Source organism: Artibeus jamaicensis, unplaced genomic scaffold (genome assembly GCF_021234435.1).
Source record: "Artibeus jamaicensis isolate MK-2021 breed Jamaican fruit bat unplaced genomic scaffold, CSHL_Jam_final contig_387, whole genome shotgun sequence".
NCBI lineage: Eukaryota > Metazoa > Chordata > Mammalia > Chiroptera > Phyllostomidae > Artibeus > Artibeus jamaicensis.
The window spans coordinates 38638767-38660085 of NW_026521812.1; the positions used below are offsets into that span (position 1 = coordinate 38638767).

A 21319-nucleotide genomic window follows, 5' to 3' on the forward strand; every position below is an offset into this window, starting at 1 on the left:
ACAATCATGACATCCTCATAACATGATGATCCAGAATCACCAGCAGCAGATGATCCTCCTTCTGACATATGGTTAGAATGTCAATAGCAGCTGTATGCTACCTCCTTCACATTACTTAAGTAGGCATTTTATCATCTCACATCATCAGAAGAGTGAGTACCATTCAATAGGCTATTTTGATAAACTGAATCCACATTTCTTTTACTACAGTATATTATACTCTATTTTATTATTAGCTATTGTTAATCTCTCACTGTGCCTAGTTTATAAATTAAACTTTATCGTAGGTATAAATATATTAGGAAAAAAGCAGTGTATATAAGGCTTGGTGCTATTCTAGGTTCCAGGCATCCACTGGGGTCTTGGAAGTATCCTCCCCACAGAAGGGAGGACTTCTACAATGGATGAAAATTCAAAACACTGAAAAAAAAATCCTTATAGTTTGGAAGCCTAATAAAGCTCAATATTAAAGGGGCAGAAAGCAGAACAATTGCCAAAGTCCAGGGCTGAGGATGTAGGGAGGAAGGCCCCAGTATTTTGGGGCTGTAGTGCGGTTGACCTCCTCCTTCACATTTACCCGCCCCAACCCGGGATACTCTCTAACACCTGGCTCACGGACCTCCGTACCTAGGGCCCCTACGGCCTTCGGCATCGTGGCACACTCAGACATCATCTGTCCCCACCCCGGATTCTTCAAGACCAGGCCTCTGGCGCTGACCCCTCCCCGGAGGCACACCCCACCCACTCCCCCCCGTGGCTGTCGGACCCCGGGACACTAGGACAGCCCACTGACTTAGGGCCCTCCTATCCGGGCCTCCTAAACCGCCTCCTTCTCAGATGCCCCCTAACTCCCGGAGCCGCCGGCCCCCTTTTCCCTCCTCCAGACAGCGCCTCCAGCACCGCCCCCTCGTGCATCCCCGTGGACCGCGGACTTCCGCACCGCCCCCTTCTTAGATTCCCTCCGACCTAGGACCCCGTGCTTCCCTCTCCTCATCCCCCCCCCCCCACCCCACCCCCCCACCCCGCCCCGGCTAGGGCCTCCGGAGCTGCTGTATCTTCCAGGTTCCCTGGGCCTCGGGCCCCACCCGCGCTTCGTCTGCTCAGACCCACTCGCCGTCCCGCATCCCCCACCCCCAACACCCGCCTCTGCGGCTGCGCGCTGGCTGGGCAGAGGCCGAGGGGAGGGGGTCGCGCTGGGGGCCCGCGGAGCTGCGGCAGCGGCAGCAAGAGACGGTGTGAGCCCAGCAGCTGCGGGCACGCTCGGAGGGAACGAGGAAGCGGACATGTCTCGCTACACGAGGCCCCCCAACACCTCCCTGTTCGTCAGGAACGTCGCGGACGCCACCAGGTGAGCGGCGGCGCCCGCAGGTTGGGGCGCGGGGGAGGGGCAGGGTAACGGCCGCATCCCGCGGCCGGGCCGCATCCCGCCAGGGCTGCCCCCGCGCTTTTCCGCCAGCCCGGCCGCTCCTTTCCGCCGAGGCCCTGTTCCCGGGCCGGTAAAAGCCTTGCGGCTGCTCGGGGCCTGGGCGGGACTCGCGCCTTCGCCTCCCGGCTCCGTGCAGGAGCGCGTCCGCGCCCCCGTAGCCGCCCGGGTAGGTGCGGGTACCCACTCCAGGGGACCCGGTGGAGCGCAGGATGCCCAGTTCCCGGTAGCCGAGGGCCCTGCCGCCTCTGGCCGTGTGTATTTTCGCTCGGGCGGGCGCCTGCACTTCAACCCTTTTGTCGCCGTGTTCCTATAAATCCACGCGTCTTACCTCCTAGATGAAGAGGAATTGGGGTTGATGAGAACGTTATTACAAAATAATGCGTACCTTGGGCCTTTCTTTGCCTCAGTCTGGTCTGCTTACAGGTGGTGCTGGTTACATTTTATTTATTTCTCAGCTCTTTTCTATACATAAAGGATAGCTTCAGTAATGAGATTTATATGGTTTTCTTCAAAGTTCCGAATGCAGTATAAACTCCAATTATAACGGTTTGCATAGACTTCCCTGGGTGATTTTTGATGTTATCAGTCTAAACCCGTCCCCCCTCCACTGAGTTTTTTGTCCACATAATGCCTAAACATAGATCGTAACAAAAAACTTCATACAGCACTTTCTCCCTTAATAGGAGCCAGAGGGAATGACTGGGGGGGGGGGGGGAGCGTCAATGGACATTTTCTTTTCACTGGGCTTTATACTTAATTTACAGCCCTCCTCCCCGGCCTTCGTAGGTATGCAGTATTATCTTATTGTACATAAGGGCAAGATAAGCCTCAAGTTTTAATGACTTACCCTGGGGCTTTACAGCTACAAATATATTGCAATCCTTCACTCCAGAGCCATCTATTATAATCATAATTTGCTTTTGATGAGTTACTGTGGAAGTATTTTTTATTTGATCTCTTCTTTTATATATACTCAACTGTAAACTGTTGAGTTAATATACCTTAATTAACATCTAAAAATCCTGTGTTCACATTTCTTCTCTAAACTTGTTTATCAGTTCATTATATAGAAAACAACCAAAATTTATAATTTGGGTAAGGTAAAAAAAAATTCCCACAGTTAAAGAGACCACTTGAATAATGAATAAGCATCACGCCTCTCCAGAGGTGTGTGTGTACAAAAAAATGAGAGGTTTCCAATTCTAATGGTCACAGGGGCCAGGCAGGGCAACATGAATGAGTAAAGTTCTCAGGTTATAAAGCACAATAGGATGGTATGGGCTGTGACAAATGGGAAAGAATATGTGCTAATGGGGTCAGCAGCTGCTACTAAGCTCTGGCTGATAACCACTGTGGAGACAATTGGACTTGTTGCTGTAGCTTCCTGATTTTCAAAAGAAGTCAGAAACTTTTATTTGTGTGTGTAAATGTTCTGTTTCAAAATGTTAGCATCTGTTAAGTTGAATCATATCTGAAATTCATAGATTTGAAAGCTGTTAAATACTGCATTTGAGACCTTGCCTCCTGGCAGTTGTCCTCAGTTTGGTAGAAATAAACTCTTATTAAAAATCAAAGAGTAAAAGGTGTAAAGTACTGGCAGTTTCGGTACTTTAAAAAAATGTTAAAATACTGTGCAGGCCAAATTAAGCAGTTGATACAGGTGACATACAACATGCAGATGACACATGACCTCTAACCTAGATTATCTGCCTCTGAGTAATCGAGACAGATCATTGAAATTTATTGATTTCCTTTTCCATTTTTCACCACTTCTTAACTCTGCTACTAGGGGCAATCAAGATCTCAGAGGAATATATTGATGAAATAATAATAATTGTTAACATTTTTTGAGTACTCACTGTGTGCCACATGCTACACTAAAAACTACACGTATTACAATAACTTATTAAATTTTTACAATAATCCTGTATATGTTCTTTCATAATTCCATTTTACAGATAATAAACTCAGGCTTAGAGACATTTCATATCTTGCCTAACATTGCACAGCTGCCGAGTAGTAGTATGAAGAAAGTAGAATCCCACGTGTAACCTATCTTAATAGCTTTTTTGTACAAGGTGGTTTACAGCATAAGTTAACTAGCAGTATGATACCTAGACATTAAAGTTAGCTTTAATATTTAGGATGCTTATAAAGAAAGTCATTGGGATAAATGTGAAAACAAAACAAAAAGGGTGTAAGGTGCCCTGGCTGGTGTAGCTCAGTGGATTGAGTGCGGGCCTGCAAACCAAAGGGTCACGGTTCCATTCTCAGTCAGGGCACATGCCTGGGTTGCAGGCCAGTTCCCGGCAGGGGACGATAGAGACGCAACCATACATTGACATTTCTCTCCCTCTCTCCTTCTCTTCCCCTCTAAAGATAAACAAATAAAATCTTTAAAAAAATAGAAGCTGTTTTAAAAAGAAGGGTATACAGTGATATACAGTATGATTTCAATTACATAAAATGAAGAAAGGAAAAACTATATAAAAAACGAACCTGGCCCTGGCTGGTGTAGCTCAGTGGATTGAGCAAGGGCGGCAAACCAACGGGTTGCAGGTTCGATTCCCAGTCAGGGCACATGCCTGGGTTGTGGGCCAAGGCCCCCAGTGGGGGGGCCACATGAGAGGCAGTCACACATTGATGTTTCTCTCCCTTCCTCTATCTCTCTAAAAATAAATGAAATAAAAAAAAAACCCAAAACAAAAAATAAACCTGGAAAGAAATCCATTTAAGTGGTTTTTCCTGTTTTTAAGGGTTTTTTAGTAAAAATATTTAAAGTCAAATTTTATTTAAGATATTTCTTTGAAGTGACCGTTTTAATATGTATGATAAAGGACAAGACATTAAGAGACAGTGTGGGTTAGCATAAAATTTGTTAGGAATGCAGTTGAGCCCTACAACTAAAGAAAGACTTAAAAATACATTTTACAATTTTATAATTTGTTATGTTTCTCTTCACTAGTAAAACAAGAGGTGGATCAGGAAGAATATTAATTTTGACATATTTGCTTTTTTACTGTATGGGAGAGTAATTTAAAAAAAATCTCAGATATAGTTTTCTAGTCCTAAATATAACAATCCCTTTACGATAAATAATATCATGTTATTGATCTGTCATTGGGAGCAATGAGCAAGTATTTCTCTTGAACATACTTAGTATTCATTGGTTACAGTATATATGAGGCTACAGTGATGTGAGCATTCATAATGATGTAAAGATGTTAAACAGAACTTAGCAAGAATGCTAAAAAGTCTTAGCAAACTAGAAATAGAAGGGGAATTTCTTAGCCTGTGAAAAAGTTAATAGCTAACATCATACTTCATGGTACAAACTAAATGCTTTCTCCCTAAGATCAGAACAGGACAAGGATTCCTACACTCACAACCACTATTCAGCATTTTATTGCAGGTCCTAACCAGTGCAACATGGCAAGAAAAATAAAAGAGAAAAAATTTAAAGGTAGAAGTAAAATCTGTCCCTATTCTTAGGTGACATATTTGTGTTCATAAAACTACAGTAATTAGTGATGAGTTTTAGTAACTTATCAAGATATAAGGTAAACTTCTGAAATTCTGTTTCTATATATTAAAAGCAAGCAATTGAAAATAAAAAAATTCTTTTAAAAACTCTATTTTTCTTAGTGTCATTTCTTTCCCAAGTTGATTATATTATAGTTCAAAATAATTCTTGGTGTTTGAAAAAAATCCTTTGAACTACAAAGGATTTTTTAAAAACATAGAAACTGACAAATTTGTTTAAAAAATGTAAAGGATCTAAAATAGCCAAAGGCGTTTTGAAAAAGGTTACTGAAGCTGGAAGAGTTAACGCTACCTGACTCAAAGACTTGCTAAAAAGATACAGTAATCAAGACAGTATGATACGAGCCTAAGGACAGACAAGTAGATCAATAGAACAGAGTAGAGCCAGTAAATAATCCACACTTACAGAGTCAATTAATTTTGACAAAGGCATCAAAGCAGTTTAGTGGAGAACATAAAATATTTTCAACAAATGATGCCATAACAACTGGATATCCATAAAGGAAACAAATTAATGGTAACCTCTGGCTCACATCATAATTTGAGCTGGATTATCATTTGAAATGTAAAAGATAAAACTGAAACTTTTAGAAGAAAATGTAGGAGACTATTTAATGACCTGGGCATAGGCAAAGATTTCTTAAAGAACAAAGACAGCAGTTACTATAAAAGAAGAAGGACTCTTGATGAATTAGATTTCATCAAAATTAAACTTTCTGTTTATTAAAACATACCATTAAGAAAGTAAATAGGCAAACTGCAGAGTGAGAAAATAATCATGAAACATATACCATATTTTGCTGTGTAATAATGCAAAATTTTGTACAAATTTTTAAGGGAAAATAAGGATGCACATTAATACACAAGTAGTACTAATGATGCATAAATATAAATTTGTTACTGGTACGTAAAATTTCTTGTACCATAATATATTAAAAATAAATGCTGAAATTCATTTATAATGCAAAATGAGTATCTAAATATAAATAAATAATTGAATTAAAAAATTAAAACAAAAGATTTTCTTCTGAAAGCTTGGGCCAAAAACAAGGGTGTGCATTAAACATGGGAGCACATTATATATGGCAAAATACAGTATCTGACAAAGGACTTTTTCAGGAAATATGCAGAACTTTTATAACTTTAATAAAAGAAACATTATTATTAAAATGGGCAAAAGCCTTAGACACATTATGAAGAAAAATTTATGATTGGCCAGTTAGCACAGGAAAAAGTGCTCAGCATCATTGTCATAAGGGAAATGCAAATTAACCGTAGTAAGTTAAGATCCTACTTAATAGCCCCTTGAACAGCTAAAATTAGAAAGACATAATATCAAATACTGACAAAGACTGGCACAGCTGAAACTCACTTACTGGTGGAATTATAAAATGGTATAACCACTTTGCAGGACTCTTTGGCAGTTTCATAAAAGTTAAACATGTACATCCTCTTCAATCCAGAAATACTACTTTCAGGTAGGTATTAACACAAAATTAATGACCCATAAGCATTAAAAGATGTTCAACCTCCTTGGTCGTTAGGTAAATTAAAATTAAAACAAGGAGGAGGCACCCATTCACTTTGTATCTTTCAGAATGGTGAGGATTAAAAGTTGTTAATGAGGAAGTAGAGCAGTAGGAGTTCTTATCCATATTTTGAGGAGTATAAGTTGATCTGGCCACTTTGGAGAGCATGTGGTGAAGTTGATGATAGGCAGCAGGAGAACTCTAGCAGAGCTCTAGGAAGCACACAGATCATTATGTGTACTGTACCATAGTTTCCAACTTATTAAAAAAGGAAGCATCTTAAATGTTGATGCACAGAAAAATGGATGAATAAATTGTGGCTCATTCACAAAAATGTCAAGACAAAGTTAAAATGAGTAAACTAGAGCTACATGGAGAAGTCTCACCGGTCGGAAAGGCAAGGTGCAAAATAATACAAATAGTGTGAGGCCATTTACATAAAATTTGATATATTTAAAAACAGTGTACTTGTAGATATATGCATTTGCAGTAAAAATATGAAGTTATACAGAGGAATGGTGAACACCAATGATTGTCGCTAATATTGGGTTAGCCAAAAAGTGCATGTAGTTTTTTTCCATAAAATAAAACACACATTTTTCATTTTTACCAATAATTTTATTGATTTGGATATTTTGAGTATGTTGGTTATCTCTTGTGTGGTATCACATTGATTCTTCTCAATTAATGTCTTGATTTGATCACTATCAACTTCAACTGGTCTGTCTACCTGACCATGGAGCATTGTCCAATGAGAAGTCTCCAGCACGAAACTCACAAACCACTTCTGACATGTTCGGTCACAGCACCTTCTCCATACACTGTGCTAATCTTCTTTTGCATTTCAGTTGTGTTTTTACCTTTCTTGAAATAATAAAGCATAATGTGCTTAAAATGTGTATTTTTTCCATCTTCTGTATTAAAATGGCTACACAGAAATTAACCAATTTTGATTTTTTTTAAGTGCACGCTGATAGGACAGCTGTTACAATACAATCTAACAAAATTGTTTTGAAGGAAGTTAAAGACAACTAAGTGCTACTAGAGCCACCTTAATGGAAAAAACGAAACAAACTCTTTGGCCAACCCAATAGCTCATTTCTAAAAGAATATACTAAAAATTATGACAAATAGGCAAGTATTGAGATGAAAATAAATCTTGTTGGTAGGTACCTGGATGTTTGTTTTAAAATAGATTACAACCAACACAAAAAAAATGAAAAGAAGAAAACAACAACACCCAGCAGGTTAGAGGTAGTGGAGACAGTGAACAGGGAGCCAGCTCTTTTGAGAAGATTCGTTCCTTTGGACTTCTGTTACCCTTAGTTTCTGGGACTCCAGACCTCTGTGGCACGCATTGCTCCAGCCTTTTTCTTTTTACCATCAAGGCTCTTTCTCTGTCAGGCACTCACATTTGGTTTGGATTGATTGCCTTAGATGACATTAATTTGGGTTCTAGCTTTGCTATTGACTGCATACCTGGTGGCAAAGTAACTTCCCTTACTCTCTGTTAAATGGTAACAATAAGGTATCCTTCACTCATTAACATAGCAAATATATATATTGAGTGCCTACTGTGTGCCAAGCAACTATGCTAAGTACTGAGATACTACACTGGTGAAGATACCTGCTTTAGAAGTGATTCTGAACTCTGAGTTGTAGAGGTGCCTATAGAGCCCTTGAAAATTTTAATAACAATTGGGACTTAATTATGGAGAGCACTAATTAGGTCCAGGGTTAATGCATTGGGCTGGAGTGCCTGTTTCATCTTTTTTTTTAAAGATTTTATTTATTTATCATTAGAGAGGAAGAGAAGGAGAGAGGGAGAGAAATATCAGTGTATGGTTGCCTCTCGTGAGTCCCCTGCTGGGAACTAGCCTGCAACCCAGGCATGTGCCCTGACTGGGAATCGATCGTGTGGTTTGCAGGCCGCGCTCAATCCACTGAGCTACGCCAGCCAGGGCCTGTTTCATCTTTTTTCACAAATGATTCCAGTGTTCAGGAGTGGTTGAGAATCTTTACCCTGTTGCTCATGTTTTATGGGAGCAGGAATTGTGTTTTTCTTTTCTCCACCATACCTTAGATTTTAGAGCCTGGCCTGTAGTGCTTAATAAGTATTTGTTGAATGAATAAATTTAAAAAAAAAGACATTGTGACTGTCATCTTAAGTCACTAGTCTCTAGTCTCTCAGGAAGGCAGATAACATGTTGTAGTGAGCACTAAGTGAAATAAAAATACTAAATGATAAAAATAAAGTGTGCCATAGTATTTACTGCACTGCTTGGTATATAGTAGCTACATAATCAGTGTTAGTTGAATCTTTATATAATTCCTAAGTCCACATCTCTAACTTTCATCATTGACTTCTAGTATTGAGATGAAAATAAATAATATAATTTGTACAGTCACAGTTTTCAGTTGCTTACAGTATGCTAATTGGTATTTAACTATCACCCCAAATTTTGCATTTCTAAACCTGAAAACTTCTCTTGCCTTTCTCCTCCCTCTTCTATCTAACTTTTCCAGCTAATTTTTGTCACTGACACCATCTTTGTTCCATTTGCCCAGGCTAGGAGTCATTTTTTAGGGTTTTTTTTTGCAGTCATTTTTGAGGGGTTTTTTTTTTCTGTACAGAGTTTTGAAGTTCTCTTATTTCTTCTGAGTCACATTTTGTGCCCATAGCTTGATGCTGAATCTTTTAAGGTCTCGAGTACACTGTGGTGGTTTAAGAACACAGACTAGTGTTAGAGTAGGGGAGTCTGATTCTAGCTCTGTCACTTGTTGGCTCAGTGATCTTAGGTGAGTTCACCTGTAAACAGCCATGGAGTTGTGAGAATTAAGTGGTATTAGGGTCAGCAGAGGCTAGCATATAAATGCACCATAGCTATCAATGCTAAGTATTTTGTCTTTTCAATTAAATTATAGCCTCATAAAGACAAATAGGCAAGGTATTTCTTTGGTATCCTCTCTTTAATACCTATCACAGTAGAAGGTGTATAGGAGGCTCAAGAATATTTGTCAAGTCTGAGAATATAGTAGTTATTTTGTTTTATGTTTAATAATAAAACATCCATTTTTTTGAAGCCTGGGAAATGATTTTAGGATTTCTTTAAAATGTAATTCTTGTGCTTGCAAAACAAAATTAACATTAACATAAAATTATAGTGAAGCAAATGAATGTGTTCCTAATGAAGTAGTCCACAGTTAGAACTGTTTATATTGACAGTTGAGAAATCTTGTAATAGGAGGAATAACTGCCAAGGGTGGGTGTGCTAGGTGCGTGTTTCCCCAGCCTGATTAGGCATAACAGCTAGCTGCCCAGAGTGCTTGTAGCAGTATAGATGTCCAGCCCCTAATCCAGACTTCTTGAACCAGAGTCTCCAAAAGTGAGGCTTGAGAATTTTTCTTCTTTCTTTTTTTCCTTCATTTGTAAACTTTGGGTAAGTTTTATGAGAGACAATTTTAAATAATGCTAGTCTAGATAATGTACTTTTTTTTTTTTAGGGTTTCAACTGGATTTCTGTGGGCATGATACTTTAATTCAGCTATTCATATTTTTTTTGCCTTATTTCTAAAACAATTTAGGCCTGAGGACTTGCGCCGTGAGTTTGGTCGGTATGGCCCTATAGTAGACGTTTACATTCCACTTGACTTCTACACCCGCCGCCCAAGAGGATTTGCTTATGTTCAATATCCTTTATTTTACTGTGTGCATGTAAATATACTACATACATGTGCATATTACATGTATGTATTTAGGAGCATATGGTACGATATTAATATTGCCTAATTAAATGTGTTTATTTCTTTGTCTCAGAAAATCTAAAGCAGTCCACAGTAGCTGGCAAGCGCCCCCCAGTTTGAACCAACCTGTTAGCTAGAATCCAAGCATAAACCGAGCAGGCGAGACAAAAGGCACCTAAAGTTCAAGCATCAAGCAGTAAAGAGGGAGGGTGGACACAGATATAAAGACCTGGAAGAGGGGAAGTCTTTATCAAGGAAAAGACAAAGCCAACACCAGGTTGAGACTTCGGCTTTCCTACATTTACTCAGAGTTCCAGAGTCAAAGCCAAGTCTGATTTTGTTGGTTCTTCGTCTCTTATAAAGTCCATCTTGCACGCCTTAAAGAGTAAAAGTCAAGGTTCAAGATCAAGTGACATTGAGGTAATTGCCAAAGTCTCATTTTGTATTGCATTTCTTGAGCTTTTTCTGTTTTCTATTTAAAAAAATTTAAACCAGTGAATAATCTCCTGAAATATAGCTATTCAGTTTATATAGCTTATTTCCATTTTAGTTAGGTTTAATATATAATTTATATAGATAAGGGAGTTTAGTGGGTTATTACAGACCAATATATGTAATTGATGTTTACAGATTGCTTTTAAGTTTCTTCTATAATTATACCCCAAATAATAAAGCAGTAGATTCAAAGGTAAATATGATCATTTTAAAGGACTGAATCAGTTTTGAAATATGTTTTATCTCAGTTATGTGTGTGCAGTTTTGTTTGTAATTGCTCTGAAATGTCAAAATTAAAAAGATTTTTATTGGAAGTAATTTTAACTTCAGATTACAGTCTTCTGCATGCTGATTTTTTTTCAGTGAAAAACCTGGTGAATTTTTTGCCTGAAAGGAGGGAGTGAGTTCTAGTCAATGTTAGACTTTTTTTTTCTTTCTCATAACATGTTTGAAATTATACATACATACAGCAGCTGCACTAATGTATATATTGAGTATAGTTGCATGTTTATTTTTAGATTCACTCTTTTAAATGATAATGAGCATTTGTTTTCATAATAAAAGTGAATTTTTTCTGATTATTCATATTATATTGGAGATGTGAGCTTAACAACTTGAACTTGCTTTTTCTATTAATTTCATGTCATATAAATAATTCTTTTAAAATAACATTTTTACTTGATATGTGATATTCAAAGTGTCCTTAACAGCTAGTCATATTTGAAGATGTTCGTGATGCTGAAGATGCTCTTTATAACCTCAATAGAAAATGGGTATGTGGCCGTCAAATTGAAATACAGTTTGCACAAGGTGATCGCAAAAGTAAGTGTGACCAAACATTGCATCGTGTTTATTCAGCAAAATGAATTTCAGCAATGACAGATTTTTTTTTGTTTTGAAATTCTTTTAGAAAATAATATTATTTGAGTGGCTGTGATGGACATTTTCAGGTAATGAATGATAAATCTTCTACTTCATATTCTAGCACCAGGCCAAATGAAATCAAAAGAACGTCACCCTTGTTCTCCAAGTGATCATAGGAGGTCCAGGAGCCCCAGCCAACGGAGAACTCGAAGTCGAAGTTCTTCTTGGGGAAGAAATAGGAGGCGGTCTGATAGCCTTAAAGAGTGAGTACAAGACACCAGGAAGAGTGAAAACTTAATTTTCTACTTTTCCTGGAAAACACCTTTAAGGGTTTTGAAAACAGGCTACCAGAATCATTTCGTTAAATGCTCATAAAGAATCATCTTTTGTAGATAGATTAACTTGGAAAAGAAAGCTTAACTTGGGTTTGTTAAATACTTTCCAGTGTTTTTATATCATGACAGATTGAACCTTTTTAATGGAAAGATAATATATACTAAAAAAAATTAAAAAGTATATACTTGAAAATAAAAGTGAGGAATTTTAAATAAATAAAAATTCCCTAAATGAACCTAGCAGTTAAGAACGTTGAGTTCTAGTGACTGAAAAAAGAAGGGAAGGAGGTTGACACTAAAATTAATGTAAATCAGTATATTTATAAAAATTATTTTCAAGAATAAATTTCAAGTATGGTAGTATTATAGGAAGAAGACATAAAAATGGTAAATTTTTCAGAAAAAGATATTTTCAAGTTACTTATTTTGCTAGCCAGGAATTTGTTTCTGTTAGAATAGTAAATCACAATGGAAATTAATTGCCAGGTGAAGTTACTGAAATAATAACAAGTTGTGTTAGCATGCATAAGTTTTAAACATTTGTACTATTTATCTTGAGTTTTAATGCTGAAATGTTTTCATAGAGAACTTCATGTAGAATTTTAAGGTGAATTCTATTCTTAAAGAATGATCAGCACTTAGACTAGTGTCTTCTTTCTGTGAGTAATAAAAGAGGTAGCTTTTCTAGACTCTGTATAGTACACTTAAGCTGTAGCTTCAAATCAAAGCTGATCACCAGGGCTGCTCACTTTTGCTCCAGTCCTTCCATTCCTCAACTCTTAAGAGCTCAAACAAGAAAAAGCTCAAAAGAAGATACGTGTGTTAGAGCTGGAGTCCCTAGTTCTATAAAGAAGACTGTGAAGTGGCCAGCTGCCAATGCCTCTAGTTAAGTGGAAGGAAAAAGTAGGAAGAGAGAACCATATCCACATTCTATGATTTTTTAAAATCCAAGAATCCTAATGACTAGAAAATGGGGCCAGCCTAGTCAGAGCCCTGCAAGTCAGATTGAATTTCTTACATGTCATATGAGTACCTCTCCTTGGGTATGAATCAAATTTGAATTTGGCTTATCTTTGGGAGGTATGAAGGTGGGAGGAAGTGTTAAGCTTCTTTTCAAAGCCAGGAGAATCCAGGTCAGCATTGACTGGTTCTTAGATTGGTGAAGAAATATTTAGGAACAGTTATACTCTGGAGGTTTATGTAAGAATAAACCTTGCATCTAGGAGAATCATCCAGTTTGTCCCACAGCTAAGCAGTTTTCCAATTGATTGAGATTTAGACTCTGATACATAGTTTCCATACTCAAATACAAAATTATATTTATAGGGCTTAAAATATGATGAGAGCAAAGTAAGATTTAAAAAATTTTGCATGCCTTGTGTATAGGCAAACTACACCAATGCCATTGGTATTGTTTCTGGCTTCACAGGGGACATGAATGGTACAAGGGACTGATGTTCAATAGTTCATTCACATTGCTATGAATTTTATATCTCTATTTACTATTTATATAGTATACATGTGTAGACTGTGTATGTTACTATAAATAGTATAAACTATATATGTGTAGTTTACCATAAGCTTAGAATGATGTGGATAGTACATAAAAATGACAGTTTTATATATCAGAGATCAAAGTAGATGTAATATTGTGCCTAAAGCAGCACCATCTTAACATACTGAATATCCAGTGGTCTTGGAAGAAAAACTTAGTTTATAAAAGAAAAGAAATTGCCCATTTGATTCATTAAGGATATGTTGTTTCCAAATGCGTTATAGCCTTAGTTAACCAGTTTTTCTCCTGGTTGATATTTAAAAAAAGTGGATATTCACATCATTTTTTGCCTTCTAGTTCAAGTAAAGTATAATACTTGGCTGGAGAAAAAACAAAAGGGTCTGTTGTCTCTAATCATCATGGGGTATCAAGAATAGAAAGAACCACATTTTCTTGCAAGACAATGCTGTTTTCTTCGTTCTAGTTATAAGATCATTGTTTAACCTTACTGACCTTAGTTTTTTTAATCTGTAAAATTATATTACAGAGAATGTAAATCTTACCTAACTTTCAAGGTTTTCATGAGGATCAGATTTTGTGTGTATGTGTCTGCATGTGCGAGAGAGAGAGAGAGAGAATACATATAAGTCTAACATAATGTGCTGTATGTATGTACTGTGTATGTGATACTACCTTGGACTAAAAACAGGACTCTTATTTTGCCTTCAGTAGGTATGGAAAACTAGTTTGTTGCTATCACTAGACTGACTTTTTGAGAAGCAAAGATTTGTGTCTTATTTATGTTTATAACCCTAGTACTTAGCAGTAGTCTCTAGCTCAAAGAATGTTAAAATAGCATCCATTATTTTCCATGTTAGATTTTTTCAAGGACAGTATTTTCTTTTTTTCTATAACTGTGTCCCACAGGAATGAGATTTAATAATTTCTTTTTAAAATGTTATTTATGGATTTTTAGAGAGAAAAAGGAAAGAGAGAGAAGCATTGATTTGTTGTTGCACTTATTTATGAATTCATTGGTTGCTGCTTGTATATACCCTGACTGGAGATTGAACCTGCAACCTTGGCATATTGGAAAAATCCTCTAACTAACTGAGATACCTATGCTAAGGCTGAAATTTAATAATTTCTAAAGGACTGCTTTTATTCCAGAATATATTCTGGATTAATATATTTATACATTCTAGTGCTCTTTATTCCTTCCTGTAGTTCCATGCTTCTATCTGGAGTTATTTTCCTTCAACCTAAAAATTTGTTAGTATTTCTTTTTAATCCTCACTTGAGGATATGTTTATTGGTGAGGGAGAAAGAGAGAGAGAGAGAAACAGAAACATCAGTGTGAGAGAAACATTGATTGACTGCCTTCCCTGTGCACCCCAACCGAGGATTGAGCCTGCAGCCTAGGCATGTGCCCTACCTGGGGATCGAACCTGCAGCCTTTTAGTGTATGGGATGATGCTTTAACCAACAGAGCCACCCAGCCACTGCTAGTAGTCTTATACATACTGTAGGTCTGCTGGCGATGAATTGTTTCAACTTTTGCTTGTCTGAAACATCTTCATTTTATAATCATTTTTGAAGAATATATTTTTGCTGGGGATAGATTTCTAGGTTGACAGGGATGTTCCCCCCCCTTTTTCTTTAATAATATCACTCCATTTTTTTTAATTTTTATTTTTTAAGTATACTTTATTGATTATCCTATTACACTTGTCACATTTTTTTCTCCCCTTTATCTCCTCTGCTTTGTGCCCCCTTCCCCCCAGCATTCTCCTCCCCCTTAGTTCATGTCCAAGGATGGTACATATAAGTGCTTTAGCTTCTCCATTTCCTATACTACTTTTAATCTCCCCCTATTTAGTACTTACCAGTTACGCTTCTTATTCCCTGTACCTTTTCCCCCATTCTCCTCCCACCACCTCTTCACTGATAATTCTCCATGTGATCTCCATTTCTGTGTTTCTGTTCCTGTTCTAGTTGTTTGTTTAGTTCATTTTTGTTTTTCTTTGAGGTTCAGTTATTGATAGTTGTGAGTTTGTTGTCACTTTACTGTTAATAGTTTTGATCTTTATCTTAGCTCAGTACCTTTAACATTTTGTATAAGGGCTTGGTGATGGTAAACTCCTTTAACCTTACCTTATCTGAGAAACACTTTATCTGCCCTTTCATTCTAAATGATAGCTTTGTTGGATAGGGTAATCTTGAACATAGATCCTTGTTTTTCATGCCTTTGAGTACTTCTTTCCAGCCCCTTTTTGCCTGCAAAGTTTCTTTTGAGAAGTCAGCTGGTAGTCTAATGGAACTCCTTTGTAGGTAACTGTCTCCTTTTGTCTTGCTGCTTTTTGGAATCTCTCATCTTTAATCTTGGGTAATGTAATTATGATGTGTCCTGTTGTGTGTGCTTCCTTGGGTCCAACTTCTTTGGGACTCTCTGAGCTTCCTGGACTTATATGGCTATTTCCTTCACCAGCTGGGGGAATTTTTCTTTCATTATTTTTTTCAGTAAGTTTTCAATCTCTTGTTCTTTCTCTTCTCTCTCTGGCACCCCTATGATTTGGATGTTGGAACATTTAAAGTTGTCCCAGAGGTTCCTAAGCCTCTCCTCATGTTTTTGAATTCTTTTTTCTTCATTCTGTTCCAGTTGAATTTATTTCTTCCTTTTGTTCTAGATCATTTATTTGAGTCCTGGTTTCCTTCCCTTCACTGTTGGTTCCCTGTATATTTTTCTTTATTTCGCTTTGTGTTGCCTACACTTTTTTTATTTTGCAATTGTACTCAATCATTTCTATGAGCATTCTGATTACCATTGTTTTGAACTCTCTGCATCTGATAGATTAGCTATTTCCTTGTCACTTAGTTTTTTTCCTAGAGTTTTGATATGTTCTTTCATTTGGGCCATATTTCTTTGTCTTGGTGCACCTGTTATGTTGTAAGGGGTAGAGCCTTAGGTATCACCAGGGCAGGACAGCCCAGGTTGCTTCGTTGTGGCACTGTATGGGGGAAGGTCAGAGACGGAACAATGCTGCTTGTTCAGCTGGCGCTCTGCTTTCAAGAGACTGGCAGTTTCTCCCATCGACACAACCTCCACAGGTTTTTACAGCCAGAGGTTCTGAGGCTTTATTTTGCCCATGCTAGAACCTTGGGTTGCTCGGTCTGTCTCTCTCCCCGGTTGTTCCTCCTGGTTTATCCACATGTGTGTGTGGGGCTGCCTTACCTGATGCTGCCTTGCCATTTGTTCTCTCCACTCCAGCTGCCCGTCTCTGTCCCTCCTGCCAGTCTGGATGAACGTTTCTTCAACTCCTTGGTTGTCGGACTTCCATACAGTTCGACAGTTCTGTTTTCTGGCAGTTCTGGTTGTTTTTTGTTTTTAAATTGGTTGTTTCTTTTGGTTGTGTAAGGAGACAAAGCCTATCTACCTACACCTCTATTTTTCCCATTCTGTTGTTTTTTTAATATCCATCATCAGCTGGCATTGTTAATGTTGTCCCTTTGAAGATGATGTTTTTTTCTCTAGCAGATTTCAATTTTTTTCTTTGACTTTGCTTTTCAGCAGTTTCATTGTGATATGCCTTGTGTAGTTTTCTTTGTACTTATTTAACCTGGGGTGTACTGAGATTTTTGAAATTGTGAGTTGATGCTTTTCATTAGGTTTGGAACATTCTAGGACATCTGTTCAGATACTACTTCTGACTTACTTAGTTTTTCCTTTTGGCCATGTGATTATGTTCTAAATATCTCTTATGCTCTGTTCTGGATTTCTGAAAATTCTTTTTCTCTGACTGTGTTTCAGTATAGCCTTTTTGTAATAACTTTTTCAGTTCAGTTCACTGTTTCTTCTGTTGCATCTAAACACCTGTTAAATTCATTTAGTGACTTTAATTTCTGATATATATTTTTAGTTACAAAATGTCCATTTGTTTCTTTTTATAGATTCTAAAATTCTTTTGAAATTCTTCATCTTTTTCATGTTTTGTCTATTTCTCTTATTTTAAAAATGTATTAGTAATTTTCAAAATTCCTGTCTGAATAAACACTAATATCCAAACTATTTTTGGTCTAGTTGTTTTTACTTGTTTTAATCTATCTTACACATACCTCATAATTTTTTTAGTGAATGTTGAACATTGTTGATGAAAAATTATTGACGCTTTCAGCGTTGCTGTCCTTCAAAGAAAGTTATTTTGTTCTAGCAGGCAGAGTACTGGCAGATCACCTTGATCCTCTCAAAGTTGGTTTGAGGCATTGTTAAGGCTGATCTATTCCAGCATTATAGTTTATTCTTAAAGCATGACTCTTACCTGAACAGTATAGCCCCTCCGGATTCTTAATTGGAAGCCTAGGTTGTTACTTAAGGCTCTTGACCGTTTGGGGACTTGAACTCCAGCCCCTGTCCCCAGCACTATGTGTCTGATAAAATTTTAGCTCAGTTATTGAATCTTTTAGCTGCCATTTTTTGCTTACCTCTTGGGATTTTCATCTTGTGCTTGCATAGCTTAGAAGATGGCCGGTGACTTGAGAATTTATAGGCAGATTTTAGGTTTCTTTTGTTTATTTGTTTGCAGTTCTGTCATCTCTGGGATTTTGCCTCTCAAGTGTCAACCACTTTGGCCCCCATCAGTTCTAACTTCTGTCTCTTCAGGTTGTTCATTAGACATTTTCTGGTTGGGCTCAGTTCCCTCATGGTGGTGGCATTAGGAAAAGGGTATGAATAAAAGAGCTATAGTTTATCACCACTCAAGTTCTGCTTGTGTTGGTTATTCTGCAGTGCCTTCAAACAGTTGTTTTATGAATGTTGTCTGGCTTTTTCATATAGCTGTTTTCTATGGGAAGGTTAGTCTGAAAACAGCTGATAGAAGCTGTTTTTATCATAGCAGAATTCAGATGTCCTACATCTAGGTATTGGTTGTTATAAGCATTATTTGATAAACTTTACATAATTACTTTCTTTCTCTCTCTTTTTTTACCTTTTTTCCTTCAGATTTTCAAAGCTCTTAGGAGTTGTGTAACCCAAACTAAATATGCAGGGCACTGATTCATGTCATAAGATATATCTAGTAAAGTAAAAATCTTTTGGTTATATATTCTAGTATAATAAACATTACAAACTTAACATTTAAACCAAAGCATGCATAATAAAACCAGAGTTATTCCTTTTAACTGATCCAATAAAAGCATAACTAATATTTTATAAAGTATATAATTTCCTAAAAGTGTTTTTTTCTAATCTATTAACTGGTTTTGTATGAAATGTATACTGTAACATTGTGGATGCTTGCAGGTCTCGACACCGGCGATTTTCTTACAGCCAGTCTAAATCTCGCTCCAAATCACTACCAAGGCGGTCTACCTCAGCAAGGCAGTCAAGAACTCCAAGAAGAAATTCTGGTTCTAGAGGACGGTCAAGGTCCAAGTCCTTAGAAAAAAGGTCCAAGTCAATGGGAAAATCACAATCAAGTTCACCTCAAAAGCAGACTAGCTCAGGAACAAAATCAAGATCACATGGAAGACATTCTGACTCTATAGCAAGATCCCCATGTAAATCTCCTAAAGGGTATACCAATTCTGAAACTAAAGCACAAACAGCAAAACACTCTCATTTTCGATCACATTCCAGATCTCGGAATTATCGACATAAAAACAGTTGGTGAACAAGAGAAGAGCTCTAGGTAGTCTTTAATGTAAGTTATTAAACCTGTCATTATGTTAAATAAAAATTCTCAAGGCTTACAGAAAATGTGAGTTAATATTAGTTACTTTGGGCATGTGCAAGAATAAAATCTCTCTAGCTTTGGGTTAATAAAGATTTGGTCTCAAATTTGTTTTTTTTAATCCTCACGCAAGGATATGTTTATTGATTCTAGAGAGAGAGGGAGGAGTGGGGGAGAGAGAAACATCAGGGTCAGAAACATTGATAAGTTGCCTCCCATACACACCCTGACCGGGGATCAAACCCACAACCTTGTGGTGTATGGGACGATGCTCTAACCAACTGAGTGACCTGGCTAGGGCCAAGATTTGGTCTCAGTTTAAGGAACCACACCACAAATTATGTGTCTAGTATCACCATTTTATGGATCGTTTTTTGTTTACATTGTGGCAGAAGGGTACTTTAAAAAAATGGTAAAATTGAACTAATTTTAGAAAATTCTGCTTGGATATTAAGTACAGTAGTTTCCCTCTTATCAAATGGGGTATGTTCAAAACTGCTTTGGTTCGATGCCTAAAACTGGAGACTGAACCGAACTCTATATGTACTAAGTTTTTCCCTATGCATACATACCTGTGACAATGGTCAGTTTATAAATTAGGCACTGTAAGAAGTAACAATAATAATAAAATAGAATACTTACAATAATATACTTTAATAACAGTTACGTGAATGTAGTCTCTCAGAAGACTGCACTGTCGTCACTCTCGTGATGGTGTGAGATGATTATAGTGCCTACACAACCAGGTGCAGTGAGGCGATCAGAACCGCATGCGATTTAAAAGCTGTAAATTGTTCACTTCCACAATTTTTCATTTAATATTTTTGGACCGTAGTTCATCATGTGTAACTGAGACCATGGAAAGTGAAACCATGGATAAGGGGAGACTACTGTATTCGTAATATCAATAATACCTTTTACAAAATATTTTTTACTTTAAATTACTTTCATGTAAAAAGTGATTATAACTGTACAATTGTATAAGGCAAACTATTTGACACCCCTGTCTCTTTTGTGTCTTCTGTTTAAACTTGGGCCACTTCCTGGTGGATATTAGTTCATATTAGAAAATTCTGACATTCCTAAAAAGTTGAATTTATATAGAGATTAAGCATTTGAAAGATAGATTCTTTCCTGGGCTCAAAAAAAGGTTTTATTTTTACAAGATGGAAAAGCATAGGTAAGTTGACATTAAATTGAATCCTGTACTATGTTCATGCACTTCAGAAATAGCAAAATGTTCTAAAACACCGAATTTTGAATGGTTTGAGACTACTCCAAAAATTGCGTACAACACTCATAGTCCAAAAAATATTCATATTAAGCCTTATATATTTAAAGAGTGGTACATTTTGTATAAAATCATATTTTATACCATTATTTCTACATACCTACTTTTCATCTACTGCTTAATTTTTTTCTTTTTAAAGCTCTAGGTGAAGACTTTAAATTGTATAGAATACATCTTATTACTTTTGAAAGTGTTTAGTACCTTGTATTCAGAAACTCAAGACTGCAGCCTCAGAAAACACCTTTGCAGTGTTCAGATTTACATTACACTGCCCTGCAGTTTTTAAACCAAATAACTTTACTGCTATTAATTGCTTTTGTAGTTGTTAAGACTGAGAATTTCTTTAAAATGTGTTTGTAGTTTATGTTTTTCAGAGGGTTTTGGTAGTATTTGTGATAATTATGATTATTATAGGGGATATATTTATAGAGTTCTACTTGTGTACCTTGTTGATTATATTAAAAAGTTTTCTGCCCAGTTAATGTTTGTATCTATAGTGCTTAAGAAAAACAAAATCTGTCTTACAATTTTCACATATAGGAACCAGCATTGCTTCTATTTGTTTTGAATACAAATTCCATTTTTTTTAATTTTAAATCCTATGTGTAAGAAACAACTTGACAAAATAATTTATATACTTGTAATATTTGTGCAAGTACCATAAATTCATGTATATTGTACTTCCTGAATAGAATTTTTCTATTAATCATAGCAGAAATTATTTAAAACCTACAACTCCAGATCTGAAGTGTTAAGCTATAATAAAATTTAGTTATAAAATTATGTGGCACTATTGAAAATTTAAAAGATAAATGGAAGAAAGAGCAAGACAATTATTAATAGTAAATTTTTATATTTTCTAAATAAACGT

At 36.8% G+C, this 21319-nt stretch overlaps 1 protein-coding gene across 3 annotated transcripts; it reads left to right on the forward strand.

Moving 5' to 3' along the window:
* Nucleotides 1-1023: 1023 nt before the first annotated feature.
* On the forward strand, nt 1024-21319 carry SRSF12 (serine and arginine rich splicing factor 12). 3 transcript variants are annotated; one of them, XM_037131233.2, is made up of 5 exons: nt 1024-1348; nt 10316-10662; nt 11436-11559; nt 11723-11864; nt 18728-21319. In XM_037131233.2, the coding sequence occupies exons 4-5, from the start codon at nt 11734-11736 to the stop codon at nt 19095-19097; spliced, it is 501 nt and encodes a 166-aa protein (XP_036987128.1). In that variant the 5' UTR covers nt 1024-1348; nt 10316-10662; nt 11436-11559; nt 11723-11733; the 3' UTR covers nt 19098-21319. The 3 variants fall into 3 exon arrangements, with proteins under 3 accessions (XP_036987128.1, XP_036987127.1, XP_036987129.1); XM_037131232.2 differs by lacking the exon at nt 10316-10662 and adding an exon at nt 10084-10188 and having other exon boundaries at nt 11456-11559; nt 18728-21318; XM_037131234.2 differs by lacking the exon at nt 1024-1348 and having other exon boundaries at nt 10533-10662; nt 11448-11559.

Excerpts from the sequence above, each read along its gene's own strand:
- SRSF12 (XM_037131232.2), top strand. The coding sequence starts at position 1,284 with ATGTCTCGCTACACGAGGCCCCCCAACACCTCCCTGTTCGTCAGGAAC. Across the intron at positions 10,189-11,455 it reads AGAGGATTTGCTTATGTTCA|ATTTGAAGATGTTCGTGATG; the intron begins ATATCCTTTATT and ends ACAGCTAGTCAT. Across the intron at positions 11,560-11,722 it reads TGCACAAGGTGATCGCAAAA|CACCAGGCCAAATGAAATCA; the intron begins GTAAGTGTGACC and ends TTCATATTCTAG.